The 25,077-nt window shown below is 55.4% G+C and overlaps 2 protein-coding genes across 2 annotated transcripts in view; both read left to right on the top strand.

Annotated features, from left to right (window-relative positions):
- LOC133629452 (antigen WC1.1-like) overlaps positions 1 to 25,077 on the top strand; it is a 189,664-nt gene that overhangs the window by 128,068 nt on the left and 36,519 nt on the right. The window lies entirely within an intron of this gene.
- Positions 21,444 to 22,397, top strand: LOC133629453 (olfactory receptor 14J1-like). Its single transcript, XM_062020085.1, has one exon. It carries the CDS (start codon positions 21,459 to 21,461, stop codon positions 22,395 to 22,397), a length of 939 nt encoding a protein of 312 aa, XP_061876069.1. The 5' UTR covers positions 21,444 to 21,458.

Below are 25,077 nucleotides of genomic sequence, written 5' to 3'. Positions count from 1 at the left end.
GTAAATCTTTCAAACCTCACTTGGTGACCCAAACCCTAATTTTCTCCCAAAGCCCAGTTTTCACCTTCCAAACCTTGGGATTAGATTTCAAATCATCCTCTTCTAGGTCCAAGCCATCACCTTTCTTTTCAAAGTCTCATTTTTGTGCTCAAACCCTCATTACTTAGCTTCCAAACACTCAATTTTAACCTCAAAAGGCTCATTTTGTGGCCCAGATGCTCATTTTGAGCTTCCAAAGCCTCCTTTTTGCCATTTTCAACCTTATTGCTTGGAGCACAGTCCTCCAGTGTTTGATTCCAAAGTCTCACTTTGTGGCCCAATTTCTTTTTAGCTTTAACCTGTTCCTTTTCAGCTTTCAATCCCTCATTCTCGGGTCTCAACCTCAGTTATCAGCATCCAAAGCCTCGTTTTAGCTTTCTAACACACCTTGTTGGGTAAACCCCCTCCTTTTGAGCTGCCAAGGCCTCCCCTTGGAGGGCACAAGCAGGAGCTGGGCAGATGCTGCCCCTGTGTGTCTCTGTGCCCGTGCGGCCGCTGCGTGCCGCGTCCCCTCACACCCCAGGCTGCACATGGGCAGTGCCTGGGGGTACCCAGGGAGGGCCTTGGGTGGCCGCCCCTGTGTCAGCGTGTGCCCGGCACCCCGTGTCCCGTCCCTGCCCACCACACAGCACACACCGGCCCCAGCCTCTCGCCCCCCGCCCTGCAGGGAGCCCTCAGCGCTGAGAAGGGCCCCTGAGCTCAGCCTTCTCCTCTGCAGGGCCGCAGCCTCTGCTGCCCACAGCCATGTGCCGGCCCCTCAGCACTCGGCCCCTCGGGGCCTGTGTCCAGCAGCTCCCGTCTCTCTGGCCCTGCCTCTGCCTCTGCCTGTGGCTCAGGGGCTTTGCAGCACAGGGAGGGAGGGGCCAGAGCCCGCCCTGAGGCGCCGCCGCCTCTGATTGGCTGCGGGGCTGTCACTGCCCTGCCTGGTCCCGCCCTCCCTGAGGCGCCGCCGCCTCTGATTGGCTGTGGGGCTGTCCCTGCCCTGCCTGGTCCCGCCCGCCCTGAGGCGCCGCCTCCTCCGATTGGCTGCGGGGCTGTCACTGCCCTGCCTGCTCCCGCCCGCCCTGAGGCGCCGCCGCCTCTGATTGGCCGCCGCTCACACGTCAATCAGGGCTGTGCCCGCCTGCTGCGCTGCCATTGGCTGCCCCGGGGCTGGGCGCTGAGGGAGCCTCTGGCTCAGGCCACAGCAGCTCTGGCTGGGATCTCTGTGCTGTGTCAGTGCCCCACAGAGAGCACAGACACACTGAGGCACAGACAGTGCTGCTGGGCGGGGAAATGAGCCGTCAGTGCCCTTGGCTGGCCCAGCAATGAACAGGGACGGCTGGCAGCCCAGGGCTACAGCTCCCACATGGCCCAGGAGCCAACAGCCAGTGCCCCAGGCCTACAGCTCCCACACGCCCCGGGGCCTCCTTCCTGCTGCCTGACCCTGCAGGGACACCAGCCCCTGGCCAGGCCCCCCTGACCCTGCAGCCCCATGGCCGCCTCCCCAGGGCTGCACAAGCCCAGCCCCAGGAGGAGCCAAAGGAGGAGGAGGAGGAAAATATGGGGGAGGAGCGGGACAGAGCAGGAAAGGGATGGAGCTTAAGGAGACAGGGAGTGCAGGAGGAAAAAGAGCAACGAGCAGCAGCAGAGAGGGACAGAGAGAGAGGATTGGAAGGGCAGAAAGGAGGATGGGGGGATACACAGACACAGGCAGGGAGTGGCACAGGGGGGCAGAGGGACAGAAAAGGCAGCAGGACAGTGGAGTGACAGAGAAATGGGACAGGGATTAGGACAGAGAGACAACGGAAAGAAGAGAGAAAGGGAGAGTCAGGGGCAGAAGGCAGGGACAGAGAAGAGAAGGAAGGGAAAGCATCCAGAGAGAGCGAGGAACAGAGGGATGTGGATCAGCAGAAGGAGGCACAGGAGGGTGGAACAGCAACGGCCTCAGAGAGTCAGAGGACGAGCTAAAAGGGGATGGGAAGAAGGATGGAGGCCTGGAGAGAAGAGAGAAGCTCCAGCCAGCTGAGCAAGAGAGATGAGCAGGAAAGTGGGGACAGGCCGTGGGAGAGAGGGAAAATAAGGCCAGGAATGACAACATGGTGATAGAAAAAGGCAAAGGACAGGGAGCAGGAGAGGAGAAAAAATAGCAACAGGATGTAGGACAGACAAGGAGTCCTACAGAGAAAGAGAAAGAAAAAACAGTGGTGGGGTAAAGACAGAGAGGGAGGAGGTGAAAGATGAGGGCAGGGAGCCAGACTGAGTGATGGGCAGAGACCAAAGCTAGCAATTATGGACAACTGCCCTCATTCCCTGAGCACTGGCCAGGAACTGCATTAGCAGGAGCCTCCAGAAGTGTGGTGCCTGCAAAAGACCTGTCCTGGGCCCAGTCCTGCACCCTGAGAGTGCTGCCGACCAGCACCTTGTCCAGTGGCCAGCCCTGGGGAAGGGAAATCACCCAGCTGTTTGTTTGGGGGTTTTTTGTGATGGTATTGCTTTCAAAAAGCAACTGTCTATGCTCTAAATACCAGCTGCAAGGAAAAGGGAAGCAGGCTTCCCAGGTGGGACACCTTTAATGCCTGAACCAGGTACCAGACTTCAGAGATTTCATAGAATCATAGAATAGAATCAGAGAATGGTGGGGTTGGAAGGGACCTTTAGAGATCATCCAGTCCAACCCACTGCAGAAGCAGCTCCCACCTAGATCAGGTCACACAGGAACGTGTCCAGGTGGGCCTTGAAGCCCTCCAAGGAAGGAGCCTCCACACCCTCCCTGGGCAGCCTGTGCCAGGGCTCCCTCACCTCTCAGTAAAAGAGTTTTTTCTTGTGTTTCAATGGAACTGTTTGTGTTCCAGTTTCATCCCATCACCCCTTGTCCTGTTGCTGGCTACAACAGAGAAAAGGGACGTCCCAACCTCCTGACACCCACCCTTTAGATATTTGTCAATGTTAATAAGGTCTCCCCTCAGTCTTCTCCAGACTAAACAGCCCCAGGTCCATCAGCCTTTCCTCATCTGAAACTTGCTCCAGTCTCTGTGGCCCTGCACTGGCGTCTCTCTGGCAGTTCTCTGTCCCTCCAGCTGGGGGGCCCAGAACTGGACACAGGACTCCAGATGAGGCCTCACCAGGGCAGAGCAGAGAGGGAGAAGAACCTCCCTCACCCTGCTGCCCACACTCTTCCTCATGCCCAAAGAATGCCATTCAGTTCTTGCTCACAAGGGCACGTTGCTGGCTCATGTTCAGTTTATTTTCAGCCAGCACTCCCAGGTACTTCTCCTGGAGCTGCTCTTCAGCAGTTCAACCCCCAGCCTGTCCTGGTGCAGGGGGTTGTTCCTTCCCAGATGCAGGACTCTGCACTTGTCCTTGTTGAACCTCATCAGGTTCCTCTCTGCCCAACTCTCCAGCCAGTCGAAATCCCGCTGAATGGCAGCACAGCCTCTGGGGAGTCAGCCAGTGCTCCCAGTTTGGTGCCAGCAGGGAACTTGCTGAGGGTCCCTCTGTCCCCTTATCCAGGTGGTTGATGAAGATGTTGGTCCCAGGGCAGCCTTTCTTCAGTCTAGGCTGAGCAGACTGAATGCACACGAATGAGGAGAGCCCCTACACCAAGAGTAGGATGAAGGCAGAAGTTTGCGGGCAGACAGGCTGCCATGGAACCTCTGAAAAGTGTGAGAAACCTGGGGCTGGGGGCTTTTGGGTGTCCCTCAGTGTCCACCCTGTTCCCTGAATCTCTCTTGGCTGCATCTGGGCTTTTTCAGTCTCTCCTGAGCAGATTAGAAAGAAAACACAGGTGCCCTGCACAATCCTTTCTGTTCCTGTTTCAGGGGGTTTCCCTTTGGTCCCTGTAGGATGCCGCCACAGCGGCGTCACCACGGCTCCTGCAATAAAGATGAGCCCATGACGCAGCCCTGGGCTGGGTGTCCCTGGCACTGGGGCTTGGCCAGGGGGGGACACGCCGTAGGAAGAAGATTTAAGCCAGCAGCTCGGCACTTTGGCACTTTGACAGTTGCATGGCAAGGGGATGGGGTGGGATGATAGTGCCCAGTGAGAGCACCAGGGGGCATGGACAATGGCTGGAACAGAAGTTTCAGTGAAGGAAAAGCTGCTTTAGAGGAAGGGTGAGGGAGCCCTGGCACAGGCTCCCCAGGGAGGGTGTAGAGGCTCCTTCCTTGGAGCTCTCAGAACCTACATGGACACGTTCCTGTGTGACCTGACGGAGATGGACCTGCTTTAGCAGGGGGGGGTTGGACTACATGATCTCTAAAGCTCCCTTCCAACCCCACCATTCTGTGATTCTGTGATTCCCTGACCATGGCCACCTTTGAAGAATGGTTTGTTCACGTCAAAGCTGGCACCACAAACCCAGTCACAAGGTGTCCATCCTACTCCTGTACAGGGGTCCCAGGGCAGCCTTTATTTGAGTCTGGGCTGAGCAGACTGACTGCACACGAATGACGAGAGCTCCCACCTTCCTATTTCTTGTAGAATAAACTTTCCTACTTTCCTCTCTCAGTCAAGCACTTGGAGTCTGTTTTGCCCAGAACACACACACTCCCCCCACTGCTCTCACCAGTTGCCCCCAAACCTGATGACTTGTGGTTCCCACTCAGATGGGCTGGCATTTGGGCTGGCAGCCCCTTCTGGGGACACCTTAACCACTGTCCCCAAAGCCATGACCAATTCCTACTGGGACAATTGGGACATCTCCTACTTGGGATGTGCTGCCCACACATTGAGGAGTCTCCTTTTCATTTCAGGACAGCGGTATCTTCTCCCCATCATGTGCCACGGCCGCTCCCTGGCCATCTGCAAAGCCCTGCACTAGGGGCCCCCCTGGGCAGGAGAGCCTGTGTCCAGTGGCAGCAGCTGCCTGGGGCTCTGGCTTTCCCTCAAGTTTCTGTACTTCACTTTCTGTCAAGTTTCCTTTGTTTCCCGTGTTTTTCTTTGGCAACATTAGACTTTATTTTGTAGTGTTTTTACTACAATTACTACTATTTACTACAATTTACTACTATTTCCTCTTCTTTTTCTCTGCTGCAAGCGCTTGAGGCGTCTGGGACTTTGCAGTCCTAGGGACAGAAGGACGTGTCACCGGTGCAGGGGGATGCAGATGGTAGATGTTGTCAAGACACAGGTGTTTGAACCTCCTGCCAATCAGGCTCAGCGCTCCTTCAACTTCATGGGAGAGGCCTGGAAGACAAGAATCCCACCCAAGGTCAGCAGCACAGGTAGGCTGAGGACACCTCCAGCCCTGCCATGGGAAGCAACCCAGCTGCCAGAAGCCTCCTGAGCTGCACTGACAAGTTCAGTTGGAACAGATTGGACACAGACCCTGATATCCAACCAACGTGAGCAGCTCAGAGCCCCAGGCCCCACGTGGAATGGCTTTGGCCTCCAGCATAGAGACTCACTGACAGACACTTTTCAGCTCCAATTGCTCCAACAACGTTCCCAGACAAGATGCTGAAAAGCATCCCCTATCTGCCGCTTCAAGCCCAAAGGGATCCTGCAAAAGGGGCTGGTTCAGCTCCAGCAGCCAAAGCTGCTCAAATGCATTCCCAGCCCTACAACAGAGGCTGCACGTGCCCAGGCCCAGGCCACTTGCCACATCCCTCTGCTGGAACAGCCCTGAGCAGAACACTTGGGTAAAAGCCGTGGCCTTGCCAAGCCACTGAATCCATTTCTAGTCTAATTAAATCCCCCAAGCTACTTTCTAGACTCTGAACAAAGAGGCATTCCTCTTACCTTTGATGTGACAGACTTCGTAGTCATCAACATCAGGGAGCGCTGAGAGAGAAATTGTGGCCCCAGACTCTCTCCTCAAGCTGTTAATAAATTGTCCTTGCTTGCCAATCAAGTATCTGACTGTATCCTTGATGAAAGACAAGAAAGCAAGAGTCAAGGAGAGAAATGTAGATCAAACCCCACTGAGCCCTGGGGCTTCTTTTGCCCATCTTCCTGGTTCCTACAGCTCATTTGCAGGGTGGGTTTGGACAGGCAGCGGGAGCGTGACCCTCCTGCACAGTGGAAAGCACCACAATTCATCCCCTGCTCTCAGGGACTGTGAACCCTCAAAGCCTTCTGAAGGCTTTCAGAGCATCGCCCTGACAGATCAGGGTGGAAGGTGCTGGAGAAGGACTCCAACCACCAGCCCTGGGTGTAGCTCTAACATGCCTCTTCTTTCCATCTCTGCACCTCTTCTTCATTCCTGTTGGGTCCCCACGGCAGCTGAAAGTGTCTCTGTAGGGCAGGGCAGGATGCACGAGCAGGACAGTGGCTGCTTACCTTTGGCACCTCTATTGCCCAGACAACCACCTTGGATTTTCCTCTTTGGCTGCACTTCATTCGGGTCACTGTCTGCCACTCGGGACCGTCTGTGTCCTCCAAGTGCTTGTCAGAGCCATTTACACCTGCAAGACAGGCACTCAGGTCAGCATTCAGACAGCCCACACAGTGCAGCTGCCACACAGCAGGCCAGGCAATGAGATCCTTTCCTAGAGAGGTGACACTGAGCACTTGCTACGCATTCCATGGGGATGCTCCTCCATCAGGTTCCCCAGGATGTCATGAAGGGTCAAGTCCCATCACACACCCTTGATGCCTGAAGAGTAACCAGCCCACCTCTGGGAATGCAACAGGAGGAGGCCCGAGTTCAGCAGCAGGCCCTCAAACCCAGTGACCCTTTCCCCAGTAAGAGAGGCAAGACAGCCCAAGTAGTGCTGAGCAAACGCTGCCCCAAGTGGAGCAGCAGCCTTTTTGTGTCAGTGCCCCAGCCCAGCCAGGTGCCCAGCAGCCCGGCACAGCCCTTACCTGCCGCGCCACGCGCATGGCTGCCCGCCGCCAGCAGCCCCGCAGCATCCCTGCTGGCAGCCGTGTGCTCAGCCGCTGCCGCCGCCTCCGCCAGCCCCCGCTCAGGGGCAGCAGCGCCGGCCGCCTGCGGAGGGGCATCAGCTGGGGCGGCTGCAGCTGGGCAGAGCCCAGCGGGCACATCCCGCGCAGCACCCGGCAGCGCTTCCTCAGCCCGGGGCTCTGCCTGCGGGGATGGCGGCAGCGCAGCAGCTATCTGGGCATAGCTCGGCTTCTGCCCGGCTCCTGGCGCTGCCGGCGCTGCTGACGGCCGCTGCTCTGCGTCGGTGCCTGAGCCTGAGCCCTGTGCGGGGCTGGCTGCAGCGCTGCCGGGACACTCCGTGCTCTTAGGAAGCAAAAGGACAGAAACAGCAGCAGGGCCGCCACTCTCCTCTGCACATCCTCCTGTCTCTGCTCCTGCCGTGTCACCCTCAGCAGTGCTGGGTTCAGCTGTTGCTGCTGACACATCCTGAAGGTCAGTCTCTGGGCATTCCTCTGCTGCTGACAAAGGCAGCTCCTGAGGGAAACAGGCTTCCCTTTGGGGCCAGGACTCTTCGTCTGTCCCTCCTCTCTGCTGCGTTTCCTCAGCCGCTGCCGCCGCCTCCGCCAGCCCCCGCTCAGGGGCAGCAGCGCCGGCCGTCTGAAGAGGGGAATCAGCTGGGGCGGCTGCAGCCGGGCAGAGCCCAGCGGGCACATCCCGCGCGGCACCCGGCAGCGCTTCCTCAGCCCGGGGCTGTGCCTGCGGGGATGGTGGCAGCGCAGCAGCTATCTGGGCATAGCTCGGCTCCTGCCCGGCTCCTCGCGCTGCCGGCGCTGCTGCCGGCCGCTGCTCTGCGTCGGCGCCTGAGCCTGAGCCCTGTGCGGGGCTGGCTGCAGCGCTGCCGGGACACTCTGTGCTCTGCACAGGGACAGAAACAGCAGCAGGGACGCTGCTTTCCCCTGCACATCCTGCTGGCTCTTCTCTGTCTTTCTCATCCTCCTGGGTGCTCGGCACAACTGGTGGTGTTGACACTTCTGGAAGCTCAGTCTCTGGGCATTCCTCTTCCAATGAGGAAGAGAGTCCCTGAGGGACACAGGCTTCTATCTGGGGCCACGATTCCTTCTCTGTGCCTCCTTCCTCCAGCGCTTCCTCAGCAGCTGTGGCCGGTTCCTCACGGTCTCTGGCCTGCGCTTTTCGGGAGGAATAGAGCCACCAGCAGCCCAGCAGTGCCAGCGCTCCGGGCACGACGTATGGGATCACGCTGCAGAAGCGCAGAGACATTGCACACAGCCTCAGCAGGATCTAGCAGGAGACACAGACAGCACGTTCAAATAGACACAGGGAAAGAAACAGGAAGGCAAAAGTGGCACAAATGCCTTGAGGTATTTCCAAGAGCAGTTTTCCAGCTGCTCCTGAAACTCACAGCTCTGCTGTACCATCTCGAGCTTCCAAAGCCTCCTATTTCGGCACAAACCCTCCTCTGGAGCTACCAGTGCCTCCTTTTTGGACCACAATCTAAACTAGAACAGAGCAACACTTCCCATAGGCGCGGCCAGCCTAGGCAGGGGCAAGAGCTCAGCCTAGAGATCGAACCGGAGGTGCAGATTTGGTTCATCCTTACCTTTGGAAGTGGATGGAAGTTGAGGAGAAGTGGGCAGCAAACAAGCAGTCGTTGAAGAAAGCACAAAGGCAAGTAGCTACAGATGGAGCTGAGTCCTCCCGAGGGCAGCTCAGCCCAACTGGCTCTGGCTGTCCCGCTGGGAGGCTCTACAGCCCCTGGCCAGGTGAGGTCACAACGCCGGGTGGGGTCTGGAACAGCCCCTGTGTGACATCAGCACTGCCCAAAGGTCTCCCTCTCCCATGGTGACGGCCACAGCGCTGCCCCTCCCCTGGGATGGCCTCTCGAATCACTACTGGCCATAATTTAGAACTTCTGCTAGAGGCACAGCATTGTTCACACTGTCAGGAAAAGTCTGACACTGAGCAGGGCTAAAAAGGATCAAACCTTTGCACACAGACTCACACACTGGTTGTGGAACATTTCCCACAGACACACACTGGCTGTCAAAGCAGTGGGGTTGCACTGGATGATCTCTAAAGGTCCCTTCCAGCCCCCACCAGTCTGTGATTCTATGATTCTATGAACATGTCCAGGTGGCTTTTGAAGACCTCCAGAGGAGGAGGTCTCCTCTCCCTGCTCAGTTTGAATGGTTCATTAATAAATCAAACCTTTTCTCCCCACGCTGAGTCTGTTTTGCCCCAGATACTAATTGCTGAGGGATCTCCCTGTCCTTTCCTTGCCTCACAAACCTCTTGTTTTATTTCTCTCTCCCCTGTCCAGCTGAGGAGGGGGAGGGATAGAGCGACTTGCTGGGCACCTGGCACCCAGCCAGGGCTGAACCACCACACCAAAACCACAAGCTGCAGCCAAGCTGTAGTCCCAGGCAAGGGAACAGGAATTGCTTGAGCTATTGCTAGGAGCAGGTTTCCAGCTGCTCCTTCCATTCACAGCTCTGCTCTACCAGCTCTGTGCTCTAAACCCTCATGTTTGGGCCCAAAGCATTGCTTTTAGCTTCCAAAGCCTCATCTTGTGGTCAACAGAAGAATCACCAGACAGCAACACTACCCATAGCCTTGGCCAGGCTCTGCAGGTAGAAGAGTTTAGCATGGAAACTGACTGGGAGGTGCAGAGCAGCCTCTCCTGTCATCCCTGTCTACATCCTCTTCCCTGTCCTGAGAGTTTGGGTCATCCTTACCTTTGGAAGAAAACGGGAGTTGAGAACTGGGCAGCAAATGAGAAATGGCTGGAAGCAATCAGGAAGGCGAGTAGCGAGGGAAGGAGTCGAGTTGTCCCGAGGGCAGCTCAGCCCAACTGGCTCTGGCTGTCCCGTGGGAGGCTTTATAGTCCCTGGCCAGGTGAGGTCACAAACGCCGGGTGGGGTCTGGAACAGCCCCTGTGTGACATCAGCAGCGCCCAACGTTCTCTGTCTCCCTTGGTGATGGCCACAGCCCTGCCCCTGCCATGGGATGGCCTCTGGAATCATTCCTGGCAATACTTTAGAACTTCTACTAAAGGCACAGCACTGCTCACACTGTCAGGGAAAGTCTGACACTGAGCAGGGCTGCAGGGAGGAGGCAGCTGGGGAGCAAGAAATCCTCTCTGATGTTTGTGATGCCAGGAAAGTGCCAATCAGGACTCAACAGCCAATGTGACTGTCAAGCAGGTGTTTCTGGCAGCGCTGGGCACACAGGGGATGGCTCCACCAAGTGTGTGCCCTGCTTAGAGCGAAACTTTCCACATGTCCCAGACTAGATCTGCATGTTCATTGCACTTCTTCATGAGTTCCCCCCATTGTCCTGCCTCAGTCTGCCCAGGCCACAGCTCCCTCACGCCTCCTTCGCTGGGCCTCAGGGGCCATTGAGGATGAAGGTCTGAGTCTTCCTCATAGTGTATTCTTCACCTTTGGCTTCCTGGTGTTTGTCCAGACATCAGGACAGGCTTGAGCATTTGCTGATTCACTTCTCTCACTCTGATTGTTCCAAGATAAGTTCTACTCTTGCCAGATAACAACAGGAGTGAGATGTGCTGCAGTGACGGCTTCTTGCGGCTCTACAAGATCAGCAATGTCCTGAAGCTTGTACTGCCACAAGGGAACAAGTTCCTAACACCAATATTTCAGACACCAAACACTTACAAATGTGTTCTTGCAGATTTCTGGCTGAATGATGCTTCTGTGCTCTGAGGCTTCTGTAACATCTGCAATTCCTTTGACACTTGGGCCAACAGCCTGTCATTGTCTGAAAAAACGCTGGGTTTTGGGTGATCTTTGCTCATTAGACTCTCATTATAACACCAAAACACAGCTCCATCCCAAAGCCCACACAGCTCCAAGGTGCCACCAGCCCTCACTCAGCATGTGCTTTGCATTCTCCTCACCCCACACCTTTAAAAGCAACGTGAGAGCATTACACAGCAATCCAGATGAAGGTGTGTGTGACCAGAGTCACTCCAGCCCCACCTCGAAGGGAAAGAGACTGTAAAAATGGCTTAAGAAAGGGGGCTATTGGGGAAGACACCATCGTGAATCCGTCACGGAAGGTTCCAGCTCAGGCTGCCTCTGACTCCTGGGAGCAGCTGACGGCTGCACCTCTCTCCCCCACAGGGACGCCTCTTTCTCAGAGCTGGTTGTGTCAAGGGCTGGCTGGGGAAGCTCAGAAATCCCCCTGCACAGTCTCTTCTCTGATCTCCTGCTGCACTATTCGCAGCCTCAACATCTGCACGAGCTTGGACTCCATCATCTGAGAGGCCTTTTCCAACCATAACAATTCCATGGTTTTATGACAGAGTTAGGAAAGCTGCGGCTGGGTTCTTCCTTGTGTGCCTCAGTGCCCACCCCATCTCTCTGGCCTGCACCCTGCATTTGTTCATCTGGGCTGAGCAGACGAACTGCACACGACTGAGGGCAGCTCCCACACCTAAAGGGTTGGGAAGGTACAACTTGGCTGGCGCAGTCCTCAATCCTCAAGACCTCCTGGTTGGCATCCAAACCCTCATTTTTAGCTTCCAAAGTGGTACTTTTTGGAACAAAGCCTCATTTTCACCATCCGAAGCGAGAGTTTTTGCTTCCAAACCCTCCTCTGGGGGCCCAAACCCTCCTTTTTAGCTTCCAATGCCTTATTTTCAGGACTAAGCCGCCATGTAAATCTTTCAAACCTCACTTGGTGACCCAAACTCTAATTCCCAAAGCCTGATTGTCAGATTCCAGACCTTGGGATTAGATTTCAAATCATCCTCTTCTAGGTCCAAACCATCACCTTTCTTTTCAAAGTCTCATTTTTGTGCTCAAATCATCATTTCTTTGCTTCCAAACACTCAATTTTAACCTCAAAACTCGTTTTGTGGCTCAGATGCTCATGTTGAGCTTCCAAAGCCTCCTATTTGCTTTTTTTAACCTTATTTCTTGGAGCAGAGTCCTCCAGTTTTTGATTCCAAAGTCTCACTTTGTGGCCCAATTTCTTTTTAGCTTTAATCTGTTCTTTTTCAGCTTTCAATCCCTCATTCTCGGGTCTCAACCTCAGTTATCAGCATCCAAAGCCTCGTTTTAGCTTTCTAACACACCTTGTTGGGTAAATCCCCTCCTTTTGAGCTGCCAAGGCCTCCCCTTGGAGGGCACAAGCAGGAGCTGGGCAGATGCTGCCCTTGTATGTCTCTGTGCATGTGCGGCCGCTGCGTGCCGCGTCCCCTCACACCCCAGGCTGCGCATGGGCAGTGCCTGGGGGTACCCAGGGAGGGCCTTGGGTTGCCGCCCCTGTGTCAGCGTGTGCCCGGCACCCCGTGTCCCGTCCCTGCCCACCACACAGCACACAGCGGCCCCAGCCTCTCGTCCCCCGCCCTGCAGGGAGCCCTGAGCGCTGAGAAGGGCCCCTGAGCTCAGCCTTCTCCTCTGCAGGGCCGCAGCCTCTGCTGCCCACAGCCATGTGCCGGCCCCTCAGCACTCGGCCCCTCGGGGCCTGTGTCCAGCAGCTCCCGTCTCTCTGGCCCTGCCTCTGCCTCTGCCTGTGGCTCAGGGGCTTTGCAGCACAGGGCGGGAGGGGCCAGAGCCCGCCCTGAGGCGCCGCCGCCTCTGATTGGCTGCGGGGCTGTCACTGCCCTGCCTGGTCCCGCCCTCCCTGAGGCGCCGCCGCCTCTGATTGGCTGCGGGGCTGTCACTGCCCTGCCTGGTCCCGCCCACCCTGAGGCTCCGCCGCCTCTGATTGGCCGCCGCTCACACGTCAATCAGGGCTGTGCCCGCCTGCTGCGCTGCCATTGGCTGCCCCGGGGCTGGGCGCTGAGGGAGCCTCTGGCTCAGGCCACAGCAGCTCTGGCTGGGATCTCTGTGCTGTGTCAGTGCCCCACAGAGAGCACAGACACACTGAGGCACAGACAGTGCTGCTGGGCGGGGAAAGGAGCCCTCAGTGCCCTTGGCTGGCCCAGCAATGAACAGGGACGGCTGGCAGCCCAGGGCTACAGCTCCCACATGGCCCAGGAGCCAACAGCCAGTGCCCCAGGCCTACAGCTCCCACACGCCCCGGGGCCTCCTTCCTGCTGCCTGACCCTGCAGGGACACCAGCCCCTGGCCAGGCCCCCCTGACCCTGCAGCCCCATGGCCGCCTCCCCAGGGCTGCACAAGCCCAGCCCCAGGAGGAGCCAAAGGAGGAGGAGGAGGAAAATATGGGGGAGGAGCAGGGCAGAGGGACAGAGCAGGAAAGGGATGGAGCTTAAGGAGACAGGGAGTGCAGGAGGAAAAAGAGCAACGAGCAGCAGCAGAGAGGGACAGAGAGAGTATTGGAAGGGCAGAAAGGAGGATGGGGGGGATACACAGACACAGGCAGGGAGAGGGAGTGGGACAGGGGGGCAGAGAGACAGAAAAGGCAGCAGGACAGTGGAGTGACAGAGAAATGGGACAGGGATTAGGACAGAGAGACAAGGGAAAGGAGAGAGAAAGGGAGAGTCAGGGACAGAAGGCAGGGACAGAGAAGAGAAGGATGGGAAAGCATCCGGAGAGAGCGAGGAACAGAGGGATGTGGATCAGCAGAAGGAGGCGCAGGAGGGCGGAACAGCGATGGGCTGAGAGAGTCAGAGGAAGAGCTAAAAGGGGGTGAGGAGCAGGATGGAGGCCTGGAGAGAAGAGAGAAGCTCCAGCCAGCTAAGCAAGAGAGATGAGCAGGAAAGTGGGGACAGGCTGTGGGGGAGAGGGAAAATAAGGCCAGGAATCACAACATGGTGAGAATTTTTTCTTGTGTTTCAATGGAACTTTTTGTGTTCCAGTTTCATCCCATCACCCCTTGTCCTGTTGCTGGCTACAACAGAGAAAAGGGATGTCCCAACCTCCTGACACCCACCCTTTAGATTTTTGTCAATGTTAATAAGGTCTCCCCTCAGTCTCCTCTTCTCCAGACTAAACAGCCCCAGGTCCATCAGCCTTTCCTCATATGAAACATGCTCCGTTCCCCTGATCATCTCTGTGGCCCTGCACTGGCGTCTCTCTGGCAGTTCTCTGTCCCTCCAGCTGGGGAGCCCAGAACTGGACACAGGACTCCAGATGAGGCCTCACCAGGGCAGAGCAGAGGGGGAGAAGAACCTCCCTCACCCTGCTGCCCACACTCTTCCTCATGCCCCAAGAATGCCATTCAGTTCTTGCTCACAAGGGCACGTTGCTGGCTCATGTTCACTTTATTTTCAGCCAGCACTCCCAGGTACTTCTCCTGGAGCTGCTCTCCAGCAGGTCACCCCCAGCCTGTCCTGGTGCATGGGGTTGTTCCTTCCCAGCTGCTGGACTCTGCCCTTGTCCTTGTTGAACCTCAGCAGGTTCCTCTCTGCCCAACTCTCCAGCCGGTCGAAATCCCACTGAATGGCAGCACAGCCTCTGAGGAATCAGCCAGTGCTCCCAGGTTGGTGTCAGCAGGGAACTTGCTGAGGGTCCCTCTGTCCCCTCATCCAGGTGGTTGATGAAGATGTTGAACCAAACTGGCCCCAGAACCCATCCCTGTGCAACGCCACTGGCCACAGGCCTCCAACTCAACTCTGTGCTGTTGATCCCACCCTCTGGGCTCTGTCATTCAGCAGCTCTCCATCCACCTCACTGTCCACTCATCCCAGCCACACTGCCTGAGCTTTCTGATGAGGATGTTGTGGGAGACAGTGTCAGAAGCCTTGCTGAAGTCAAGGTAGATGACATCTACTGCTCTCCCCTCATCCAGCCAGCCAGTTCTGCACTCATAGAAGGCATCAGGTTGGGCAAACAGGATTTCCCCTTGGTGAATCCATGTTGACTCCCCCTGATAACCACCTTTTCCTTCCTATGTTCAGTGATAACATTCAGGATCAGTTGTTCCATCACCTTTCCAGGGATGGAGGTGAGGCTGAGCAGCCCATAGTTTCCTGGGTCATCCTTCCTGCCCTTGTTGCAGCCTGCAGTGACATTGGCCTTTCTCCAGTCCTCAGGCACCTCGCCTGTGCTCCATGGTTGTTCAAAAATGATGGAGAGAGGCTTAGCAATCACATCAGGGATATGAGCAGGGATATGAGTTTATGGGTATGAGTTCACAGGGCTTTCTGTCTGTGTCTTTCCTGTCAAAGCTGCTGTGAATTTGTGTTGGCATGGGGCAGGAGTTAATGTACCTGTCCCAGAGCAGACTTGCTTTTAGGCCTGCTGGGACAGGGGGATCCAACCTCAACCTGTCTCTGGCACCCACGTGTAATACCAGGGGGGTACAGACTGGCTGTAGCTGTCATCCTATTGTGATGGTGGATAGTTGAAGCACACAAAGCTGTCGTCCAGACTTCATCTTGTGAGGCTTAGGCAGCAGAGTGTACCTACAGGAGCACTTCCTATGGCACTGTTTTGTTCTCCAGCTGTAGCTCTTGCAGTACTTGCCTGAAATGAAAACAAAGGGATTTTGGAGCAGTGCAGTAGCACCAAATGGACCAGCTGCTCACAGGGGTCAGAGGCAGCCTGAGCTGGAATCTCCCCTGACTTATTCACGAGGGTGTCTTCCCCATCAGCCCCCTTTCTTAAGCCTTTTGCAGAGTCCTTTTCCCACCCAGGTGTGGCTGGAGTGACTCTGGGCACACAGACCTTCATCAGGAGTGCTGGGAAACGCTCTGGCTTTGCTTGCCAAGCTGTAGGGTAAGGAGAATGCAGAGCACACACTCACTGAGGGCTGGTGGCACCTGGGAGGTGGGTGGCTTTGGGATGGAGCTGTGTTTTGGTAGTAGAATGAGATTCTCATGAGCAAAGTTCACCCCAAGCCCAGCATTTTTTCACACATTGACAGACTGTTGGCCCAGGGTGTCAAACATGCAGCTTATGAGCTCCACAGTACCCTGCAGCTCCCGTCTTCTGCAAGAGCTCACAGGACCTGCCCACACAGTCTCCACTCTGTCCCAGCCTCTGTGCTGGTGTCCCAAGGAGCCACTGTGGAGCAGATTTCTTGCACCCCAGCTGCCTCCTCCCTGCAGCCCTGCTCAGTGTTAGACTTTCCCTGACAGTGTGAGCAATGCTCTGGCTCTAGCAGAAGTTCTAAATTATGGCCAGTAGTGATCCCAGAGCCCATCCCAGGGGAGGGGCAGCGCTGTGTCTGTCACCAAGGGACAGGGAGAACTCTGGGCGGAACCCACCCAGCGTTGTGACCTCACCTGGCCAGGGGCTGTGGAGCCTCCCAGCGGGACAGCCAGAGCCAGTTGGGCTGAGCTGCCCTCGGGAGGACTCAGCTCCATCTGTAGCTACTTGCCTTTGTGCTTTCTTCAACGACTGCTTGTTTGCTGCCCACTTCTCCTCAACTTCCATCCACTTCCAAAGGTAAGCATGATCCAACTCTGCACCTCCCAGTTCGATCTCTAGGCTGAGCTCTTGCCCCTGTCTAGGCTGCCAGGGCTATGTGTAGTGTTGCTCTGTGACAGTTCTGATTGTGGCCCAAAAAGGAGGCATTGGGAGCTAGAGAGAAGGGTTTGGGCCCAAACAGGAGGGTTTGGAAGCTCGAGATGGTAGAGCAGAGCTGTGAGTTTTGGGAGTAGCTGGAAAACTGCTCCTGGAAATACCTGAAGGCATTTGTGACACTTTCCCCTTCCTGTTTCTTTCCCTGTGTCTATTTGAACGTGCTGTCTGTGTCTCCTTCCAGATCCTGCTGAGGCTCTGTACAATGCCTCTGCGCTTCTGCAGTGTGATCCCATACGCCGTGCCCGGAGTGCTGGCACTGCTGGGCTGCTGGTGGCTCTACTCCTCTGGCAAAGAGCAGGGCAGCGCTCAGGAGGAAGCGGCCACAGCTGCTGAGGAAGCGCAGCAGGAAGGAGGCACAGAGGAGGAATCCTGCCCCAAAGCAGCAGCCGCTGTCCCTGCTGGCTTTTCCATCCTGCTGCTCCCTGAGAGCACAGCGTCCCAGCCAGGGCTGAGGCTGAGGTGCCAACCCAGACCAGTGTGTGGGACCCCACCGGAGCCGAGCAGTGCCCAGAGCGCGGCAGGTAAGGGCTGTGCCAGGCTGCTCAGCACCTGGCTGGGCTGGGGCACTGACACAAACGGCTGCTGCTCCACTTGGGGCAGCTTTCCCTCAGCACTAGACTCTGCTCTGGCTTTCTGGGCTGCTGCTGAGAGGAAGCTGTGGGGCAGGTTGCTGAGGTGCTGCTGGAGGAAGCAGGCAGGTGCTCTGAGGGACTGGGATCACCTCAGGGTGCTGCAGAGCAATTCCCCTGAAGCCTTTTGGCTCGCAAGGATGGGTGCATGGAGAGAAATCCCAACAAGAAGGCACAGTCCTGGAGTTGCCCCATGGTCTCTGTGTTGCTTTTGCCTTCTAGATCCTAGATGGCCTGTGCCTGACAGAACACAAAGCTGTCTGAGCACACGGGAACCACTGTGACCTTGGGCGTGGATATGACAATCCTTGAGAGGAGCCTGTGCTGCCATGAAGCCCAGAAGGGTGTGTTTTGCCATTGCTACAAAGCAGCTGGACCGCTGCTTGAGGCAAGACACAGGGAGGGAGTTTGCTACAACTAAGGACTAACCCCACAGAACATTTTCACCAGTGAGAGTAACTCCAGGAGGAGAATGGTTTTGCCTTGTTCATGCTGGTGGGACCAGAAGGCCCAAGAGGGTGTTGTGGAGCCTGGTGATGCCAAGGCTGAAAGTTCTGCACTGAGACAGCTGAGGGGTAGGGACAGGGCATAGAGCAGGTAAAGTTGGCAATGTGGCTCTGTTGGGTAAGGGGTCCTTCAATCTCAGCCCTCCAGTCACTTTGCACCCCTGACAGGGGGCAAGAGTGTTGTGTTGACTTTGGCTTAGCTCTCATTCAGCTGGGGACTTGGACTTCTTGCAGTGTCTTGTCTCTGCTGCTGGGTAAGGGCTCAGTGGGTGTGAATGTGCAGCAAGTGCTCAGGGCCATCTGCCAGCGAGATGGGTTCATGCTGGAGGCCAAAGCTGTTGGAGCTGGGCCTGGGATTGTGAGCTGCTCACATTGGTTCAATGTTGGTTTCTGTGGCCAGTCTGTTCCAAATGAACGTGTTGATGCAGCTCAGGAGCCTTCTGGCAGCTGGGTTGCTTCCCATGGCAGGGCTGGAGGTGTCCTCAGCCTACCTGTGCTGCTACCTTTGAGTGTGGTTTTTGTCTTCCAGGCCTCCCACAGCAAGTTGACAGAGCGCTGAGCCTGATTGACAGCAGGTTCCAGCACCTGTGTCTGGACAACATCTACTGACCTGCTTTGGGCTGGGACGGGCTTCACTTCTAGGAGAGTTCTAGGAGAACTGTTTCTCCTTCACTTGTCTCTTGTTGTTGTTTATTCCCTTTGTCTATCCTCTCGTTTATGGTTATACCTGTTGTCATCTTCACTTCTGTTGTTCAATTAAACTGTTCTGGCTGCAACCTTTGTTAGCTTTTGATGTTTCCCCTTGTGTCTGGTTCCAGCAGTGAGCCAGCAGCCTCCTGGCTCTTTGTCCTCGGCTGAGCAGAACCAGGACATCTGCCCTGTCCCTCCCCCTGCTCCAGTGACACATCCTTCTGTCCTTAGGGCTGCAAAGTCCCAGCTGCCTCGATCATTCTCTGCAGAGAAATGCAAGAGGAGAAAGTCTTGCCAAGCCCAACTGTAGTTTCTCTTGGCTGTATCCTACAACTCTGTCCATGTGCTGCAAACTAAAGCCCAACATTGGACAAGTCAAACACTGGAAACAAGGGAAACTTTACAGAAGCTTTTGGCTCCCAATTGTCCTGTGTAGGGAGCCCTGGTTTGGGGCTGTCCTGGTTTGGGCTGGGCTAGGGTTAACTTGCATAAGAAACTCAGAAGGGGAACAGCCTGTGCAGCTGACCCTGTTGACAGATCCCCAATCACAAAAAACTTCTCTACACAAGACTGCAGATCAGCAGGCACTTCTTTATTATGCAGCACTGGTGAAACACTGGGGATAGCTCCTGCTCATTGTTAGTTACCCTTTCAGGGGTTTTATACAGCTCAAACAAAAGAATCACATTTGCCAACACAAGCATGCATCAAATGTCCATCTATCAATTCAGCCCTTCACCGTGATTGGTTCCCAACAAACACAAACTTTCCAAAATCACAGTGATTGGTCAAAAAAAGAGATCAGTCCCTTTGTTTTAGTAACAACTAAGGTAACAGCCAAGGTAACCTAACCAATACCTTTACCAGGGTCTTGTAGTTAAGGTAACAGCTAAGGTAACCTAACAAATACATTCACCAGGGTCTTGTCCCCATCAGGTGTGGTATGTAACTCTTGCAGTTTGATCCTTATGTGATTCAAATGAATACTTACTTAATCAATAGGTGTTGAGTTATTTGCAAGTGCTTAGCTAATTGATTGAACTATTCCTGGGTGATTAACAAGTGCTTAACAAGTGTTTGATTACTTATTGTCATGATAAGTTGTTAACTAAAATAATTGTGTATCTGCAACACTTTCAGTACTTTAATGAGCACCAGAGCATATGTGGGGCTGAGCCCTTGAATCTCTGAGGATCAAGGAGACTTGAAGAAAGTGCTCAAGAAATCCCAGCAATGAGCAAAACTCACTGAAGTACCTTGAAGCATTAATGAGTCCCTCTGAGGGCTGTTACTGACAAAGCCTTCCCAGGGACTCGTTAGGACAAGGAACTGGAGGCCATGGCTGCAGGGAGCCAAGGCCCTGTGCAGCTGGCTCTGATGCTGAGAAAAGCCTGGGTTGGTTTGCTAAAGCAGAAAGGCCAAGGCCTGACCCCCAGGCCATGGGAGGGCAGGTCCTGTCCCTCATGCATGGCTCAGGGTCATTCCTGGGGCCAGAGGGGTGTGAGGGTGACCAATGCCAAATGCCCCAAAAATGTGCAAATTCTCCCAGCTTCCCCAAGCAGGAGTGCAGAAGAAACCAAACCCAAATTAAGTTTCTCCTGATTGGCCTCAGGAGCCAGAGAACCCGCGATAGCCAAAAGGAACAAAGGCCTTGGTTGCTTTGGCTCTTTCAGCCCCGCTTGTCCTGTCTAACGATGAGACAAGGAAATGTTGGCCTTTAACCTGTCTCTGAGGGGAGATACGCTGCTGCTGGAAAGAAGAGTCTCTCAGCAGCTGAGGAAGGGAACATCAGGGATGGTGTCAGCCTGTTTCAAAGTTGGAGCCCCAGGGACACCTGGAGGGGGCCCAGATGGGACAGAAGGAAGGGGAGGGAAGGGGGAGAGAGTTTAAAATCATCTCCTGGCAGGGAACTGTCCTTCTGCTGTCAAGAGAGTGCTGTGCAGTGCAGGGCTGCTCCAGCTCGGGACCACGCCCAGGACGTCGCTGAGGGCACTTCTCAAGGGGAAGCTCAAGGCAGGGACATCGATAAAGAAACACAGCTCTCCCGAGTCTGTGCTTTCTGTTTTCTGCTCCTGAGGAATTTTCAATGACAAATGGAAATTAGCTCTCAGAGATTGAAGAAGACACTGAGACTTCTGAACCGCAACATGAAGTGATCTTTATGCCTGCCAGGAACCTCCTGGAGAGCCTTCAGCCTCTGCTCTGCCTATGGACAGCAGCAGCATCACCTGTGCTGGACCCATCTGAGTTCTTCTGAGCTGCCCTTTCCCACTGCACACAGGAGCTTGTGCCCAGGCAGTGCCCTGCCAACAGGCAGGTTTCTCTAGGGCCCAGGTGAGTGCACAGAGGGGAGGATGGGCTCTGGGAGTGCTGACAGGGAAAGATGTGGGACAGGGAAACACATGACTGGAGGAACAGCTCCAGGGAGCAGAAAGATGGTCAAGGAATGAGAGGAAACTAAACCCAGAAACATGGTGGGAGAGAGAGATCAGAAAGCTCCATCCACTCTTGTCTCTCCCCTGTCTGTGTGATTGTTGCCCTGCTCTTGCTGTCAGGCTCTCTGGGAGTGGGAGGTTCATCTTCCACCCCCAGCTCCCAGAGTCACCCACTGAGCTTGTGTCTCCTCCTGTGCAGCTGTGACCATGGGAAAAAGTGTCCCAGCTTTGGTCTAATCCATGGGGCTGTGGACACTGCAGCCTGTGGGGCTGCAGAACCATTGGGGTTTCCCTTAATCAGAAGTTACTGTTAGAGACCTGGCCAACGTCTCCAGGTGTCCTTCCAAGCTGTGAGCTGCCCTCCAAGGTAAGAGAGCTCTTTCTCTTGTCTCTCTGTTATCTCAGTGCTCTCAGCAGGGGCTGGGGCTGTCTCACAGCCCTTGCTCTGTTCTCCCCGAGGGCAGCAGAAATGCTGAGTGTTTCTGACATCCAAGAATGCTCCATGTGGGTAAGGGGAGAAGAAATGGGAAAAAACCCCCCCACAACTCTTATATCACCTTTACCTTCTGTGTTTGCTGTGGTTCCATGGCACAAAGTGGCAGAGCAGGACCAGTCCCTGCCCCTACCCACTGCTGCAGAGCAGGGCCGACTTCTCAAGGGCCCCCAGGCAGATCCTGGCTCTTCATGGCACACACGGCCACAGCAAGCAGGGCTGCAGCCACAGAGCTGATGGAAGGGCTCCTACAAAAAGGAAAGGGTGTCTGTGTGTAGCAGGGAGAGGGGATCTGGGAAATGGCTTTGACTTTGCACAGAGAAGTCTCCCCAGGCTGTCACTGTCTTTTCCTTTATCAGCACTGCCTGATGCTCAGAGGCAGCAGATGTCCAACAGCAGCTCCATCAGCCAGTTCCTGCTCCTGCCCTTCGCAGACAGGCGGGAGCTGCAGCTCCGGCACTTCGGGCTCTTCCTGGGCATCTCCCTGGCTGCCCTCCTGGCCAACGGCCTCGTCATCAGTGCCGTAGCCTGTGACCATCGCCTGCACACCCCCATGTACTTCTTCCTCCTCAACCTCGCCCTCCTTGACCTTGGTTCCATCTCCACCACTGTCCCCAAAGCCATGGCCAATTCTCTCTGGGGACACAGGAGCATTTCCTACTTGGGCTGTGCTGTACAGCTCTTCCTCGTTATCTTCTTCCTTGGTACAGAATGTCCTCTTCTCACCATCATGTCCTACGACCGCTACGTTGCCATCTGCAAACCCCTGCACTACGGGACCCTCCTGAGCAGCAGAGCTTGTGTCCACATGTCAGCAGCTGCCTGGGGCTCTGGGTTTCTCTGTTCTCTCCTGCACACAGCCAATACATTTTCGCTGCCCCTCTGCCAGGGCAATGCTGTTGGACAGTTCTTCTGTGAAATCCCACAGATCCTCAAGCTCTCCTGCTCACACACCTACCTCAGGGAGGCTGGGCTTCTTGTGGTTAGTGTCTGTTTAGTATTTGTGTGTTTTATGTTCATTGTGGTGTTGTATGTGCAGATCTTCAGGGCTGTGCTGAGGATCCCCTCTGAGCAGGGACGGCGCAAAGCCTTTTCCACATGCATCCCTCACCTGGCTGTGGTCTCCCTGTTTCTTGGCACAGGCATGTTTGCCTACCTGAAGGCTCCAACCATGTCCTGTCCATCCCTGGATCTGCTGGTGGCAGTTCTGTATTCGGTGGTGCCTCCAGCAGTGAACCCCCTCATCTACAGCCTGAGGAACCAGGAGATGAAGAATGTCTTGCGGAGAGCGTGTGAACACCTCAGATTAATAAGGTTCCCATGATCCCATCAAGGCTCCCACTGTATCTCAGGAAAAGCCAGGAACAACTTTTCTTCATCTGTGTAATGATTTTTCCTTATGTTCAAACACCTATTTAAAGGTCTTTTCCAGCTTGTAGGATGCTGTGGTGCTATCATTTTTACTTTCATTTTCTTTTATGCCTGAAACATTGTTATTTCTGCCCTCCTCCCTTCTTCTGGCTGGATGTCACGTCCGTGCAGATCCAGGCTGCCTGTACAGATGCACTCACTCACGCACGCAGCAGCGTGTGGCGTGTGCCGGCTGCCGTCCCTTCCCCTCGGCTCTGCAGCGAGCAGCAGCCCCAGCATGCAGGAGGGCTCTGCAGCCAGTGCCCGGCTGCCCCACGCAGCAGCAGCCCCGCTCAGCCTTGGGGCTGCCCCTGGCTGCCTCGCTGCCCGCTCTGTCTCTGCCGCTGCCAGTCGCGGCTGCTGCTTCCCTGGAGCCACGGCCAAGGGCAGCGGCAGAACGAGGCCTGCCCAGGGCTGCTGTCCCCTCCTTCCACACTCTCCTGTTCTGCCCTTGCCTTTGGGCTGTCACCGGGGTCCTGTGTCACTGGGGACAATCCTGGTGTCTCTGCAGTTGCACCCCTGGGGCTGTGGGCAGGAGGCAGCTCTGTGAACTGCCACATCAGAGGAGCTTCACAGAATCCCAGAATGGGGGAGTTTGGAAGGGACTTCTAGAGATCATCCAGTGCAACCCTCCTGCTAAAGCATCTGGTCCTCACTCAGGAGCATAGATACACATCCAGGCAGCTTAGAAAACCTCCTGAGAAGGGGATTCCACACCCAGCCTGGGCCAGGGCTCCCTCATCTTTATGGTAATGAAGTTTTCACTTCTTTTTAAGTGGAACTTTTTGTATTCTGTCATTTGTCCATTACCCCTTGTCCTGATGCTGAACACTCCAGAAAAGAATGTCCTTCCATCCTCTTGACATCTACTCTTTAAATACTTGAAAGTGTTACTGAGAATCACCCTCAGTCTCCTCTTTTCCAGACTGAACAGCCCCAGGTCCTGCAGCCTTTCCTCAGAACAAAGATGCTCCAGTCCCCTGATCATCTCTGTGGCCCTGCACTGGCGTCTCTCTGGCAGTTCTCTGTTCCTCCAGCTGGGGAGCCCAGAACAGGACACAGGACTCCAGATGAGGCCTCACCAGGGCAGAGCAGAGGGGGAGCAGAACCTCCCTCACCCTGCTGCCCACACTCTTCCTCATGCCCCAAGAATGCCATTGGCTTCTTGCCCACAAGGGCACGTTGCTGACTCATGGTCAGTTTATTTTCAGCCAGCACTCCCAGGTACTTCTCCTGGAGCTGCTCTTCAGCAGCTCAACCCCCAGCCTGTCCTCGTTCATGAGATTGTTCCTTCCCAGATGCAGGACTCTGCCCTTGTCCTTGTTGAACCTCAGCAGGTTCCTCTCTGCCCAACTCTCCAGCCGGTCGAAATCCCACTGACTGGCAGCACAGCCTCTGGGCAATCAGCCAGTGCTCCCAGTTTAGTGCCAGCAGGGAACTTGCTGAGGGTCCCTCTGTCCCCTCATCCAGGTGGTTGATGAAGATGTTGAACCAGACTGGTCCCAGATCCCATCCCTGTGCAACTCCACTGGCCACAGGCCTCCAACTCCATTCTGTGCCATTGATCACTCCCCTCTGGGCTCTGTTATTCAGCAGCTCTCCATCCACCTCACTGTCCTCTCATCCAGCCACACTGCCTGAGCTTTCTGATGAGGATGTTGTGGGAGACAGTGTCAAAAGCCTTGCTGAAGTCAAGGTAGATGACATCTGCTGCTCTCCTCTCATCCAGCCAGCCGGTTCTGCACTCATAGAAGGCATCGGGTTGGGCAAACAGGATTTCCCCTTGGTGAATCCATGTTGACTCCCCCTGATAACCACCTTTTCCTTCATATGTTCAGTGATAACATTCAGGATGAGCTGTTCCATCACTTTTCCAGGGATGGAGGTGAGGCTGCGCAGCCCATAGTTTCCTGGGTCGTCCTTCCTGCCCTTTCTGCAGCCTGCAGTGACATTGGCCTTTCTCCATCCCTCAGGCACCTCTCCTGTCCATGACGGAGAGAGGCTTAGCAACCACATCAGCAGCGCCCTCAGCACTCTCAGATGCATCCCATCAGGACCCATTGACCTATGAGCCTTAAGCTTGGCCAACAAGACTTTGACCTCTTCCTCTTCCACCCAGGGCAAGTGCTCTGCTGTCCTGGCCATCCTGTTATCCTGGCCAGACTGGGCTAACCGAGGGCTAGCCTTGGCTGTAAAGACTGAAGCAAAGAAGGCATTCAGTACTTGGGCCTCCTCTGCATCCTCAGACACCAGGGCAGCCCCTGTGTTTAGCAGCGGGGCCACATTCCCCCTCGTCATCCATCTGCTGCTGATGGACTTGGAAAACGCCTCATTCCTGTCCTTAACATCCCTGGCTACATTTAATTCCAGAAGGGCTCTGGCCTTCCTAGTTGCACCCCTGCCTGCCCTGGCAATGTTCCTGTACTCTTCTCAAGGAGCCAGCCCCTGTTTCCACCTCTCAGAGATGGCTGATTCTGCCTGAATGCCTAACGGGGATCCCAGCAGCGTGTTGGAGGCTGAGGCGAGTCGAACGGGGAAGGAGCGGCAAACGCCTCCCACGGTGACCGGCCCAGCGGCTCCTGGATCCCTTTGGC

This window comes from Colius striatus, unplaced genomic scaffold, assembly GCF_028858725.1.
Source record: "Colius striatus isolate bColStr4 unplaced genomic scaffold, bColStr4.1.hap1 scaffold_45, whole genome shotgun sequence".
Classification (NCBI taxonomy): domain Eukaryota; kingdom Metazoa; phylum Chordata; class Aves; order Coliiformes; family Coliidae; genus Colius; species Colius striatus.
The sequence above is the reverse complement of the archived record's forward strand: the minus strand, read 5'-3'. Positions and strand labels throughout refer to the sequence as shown.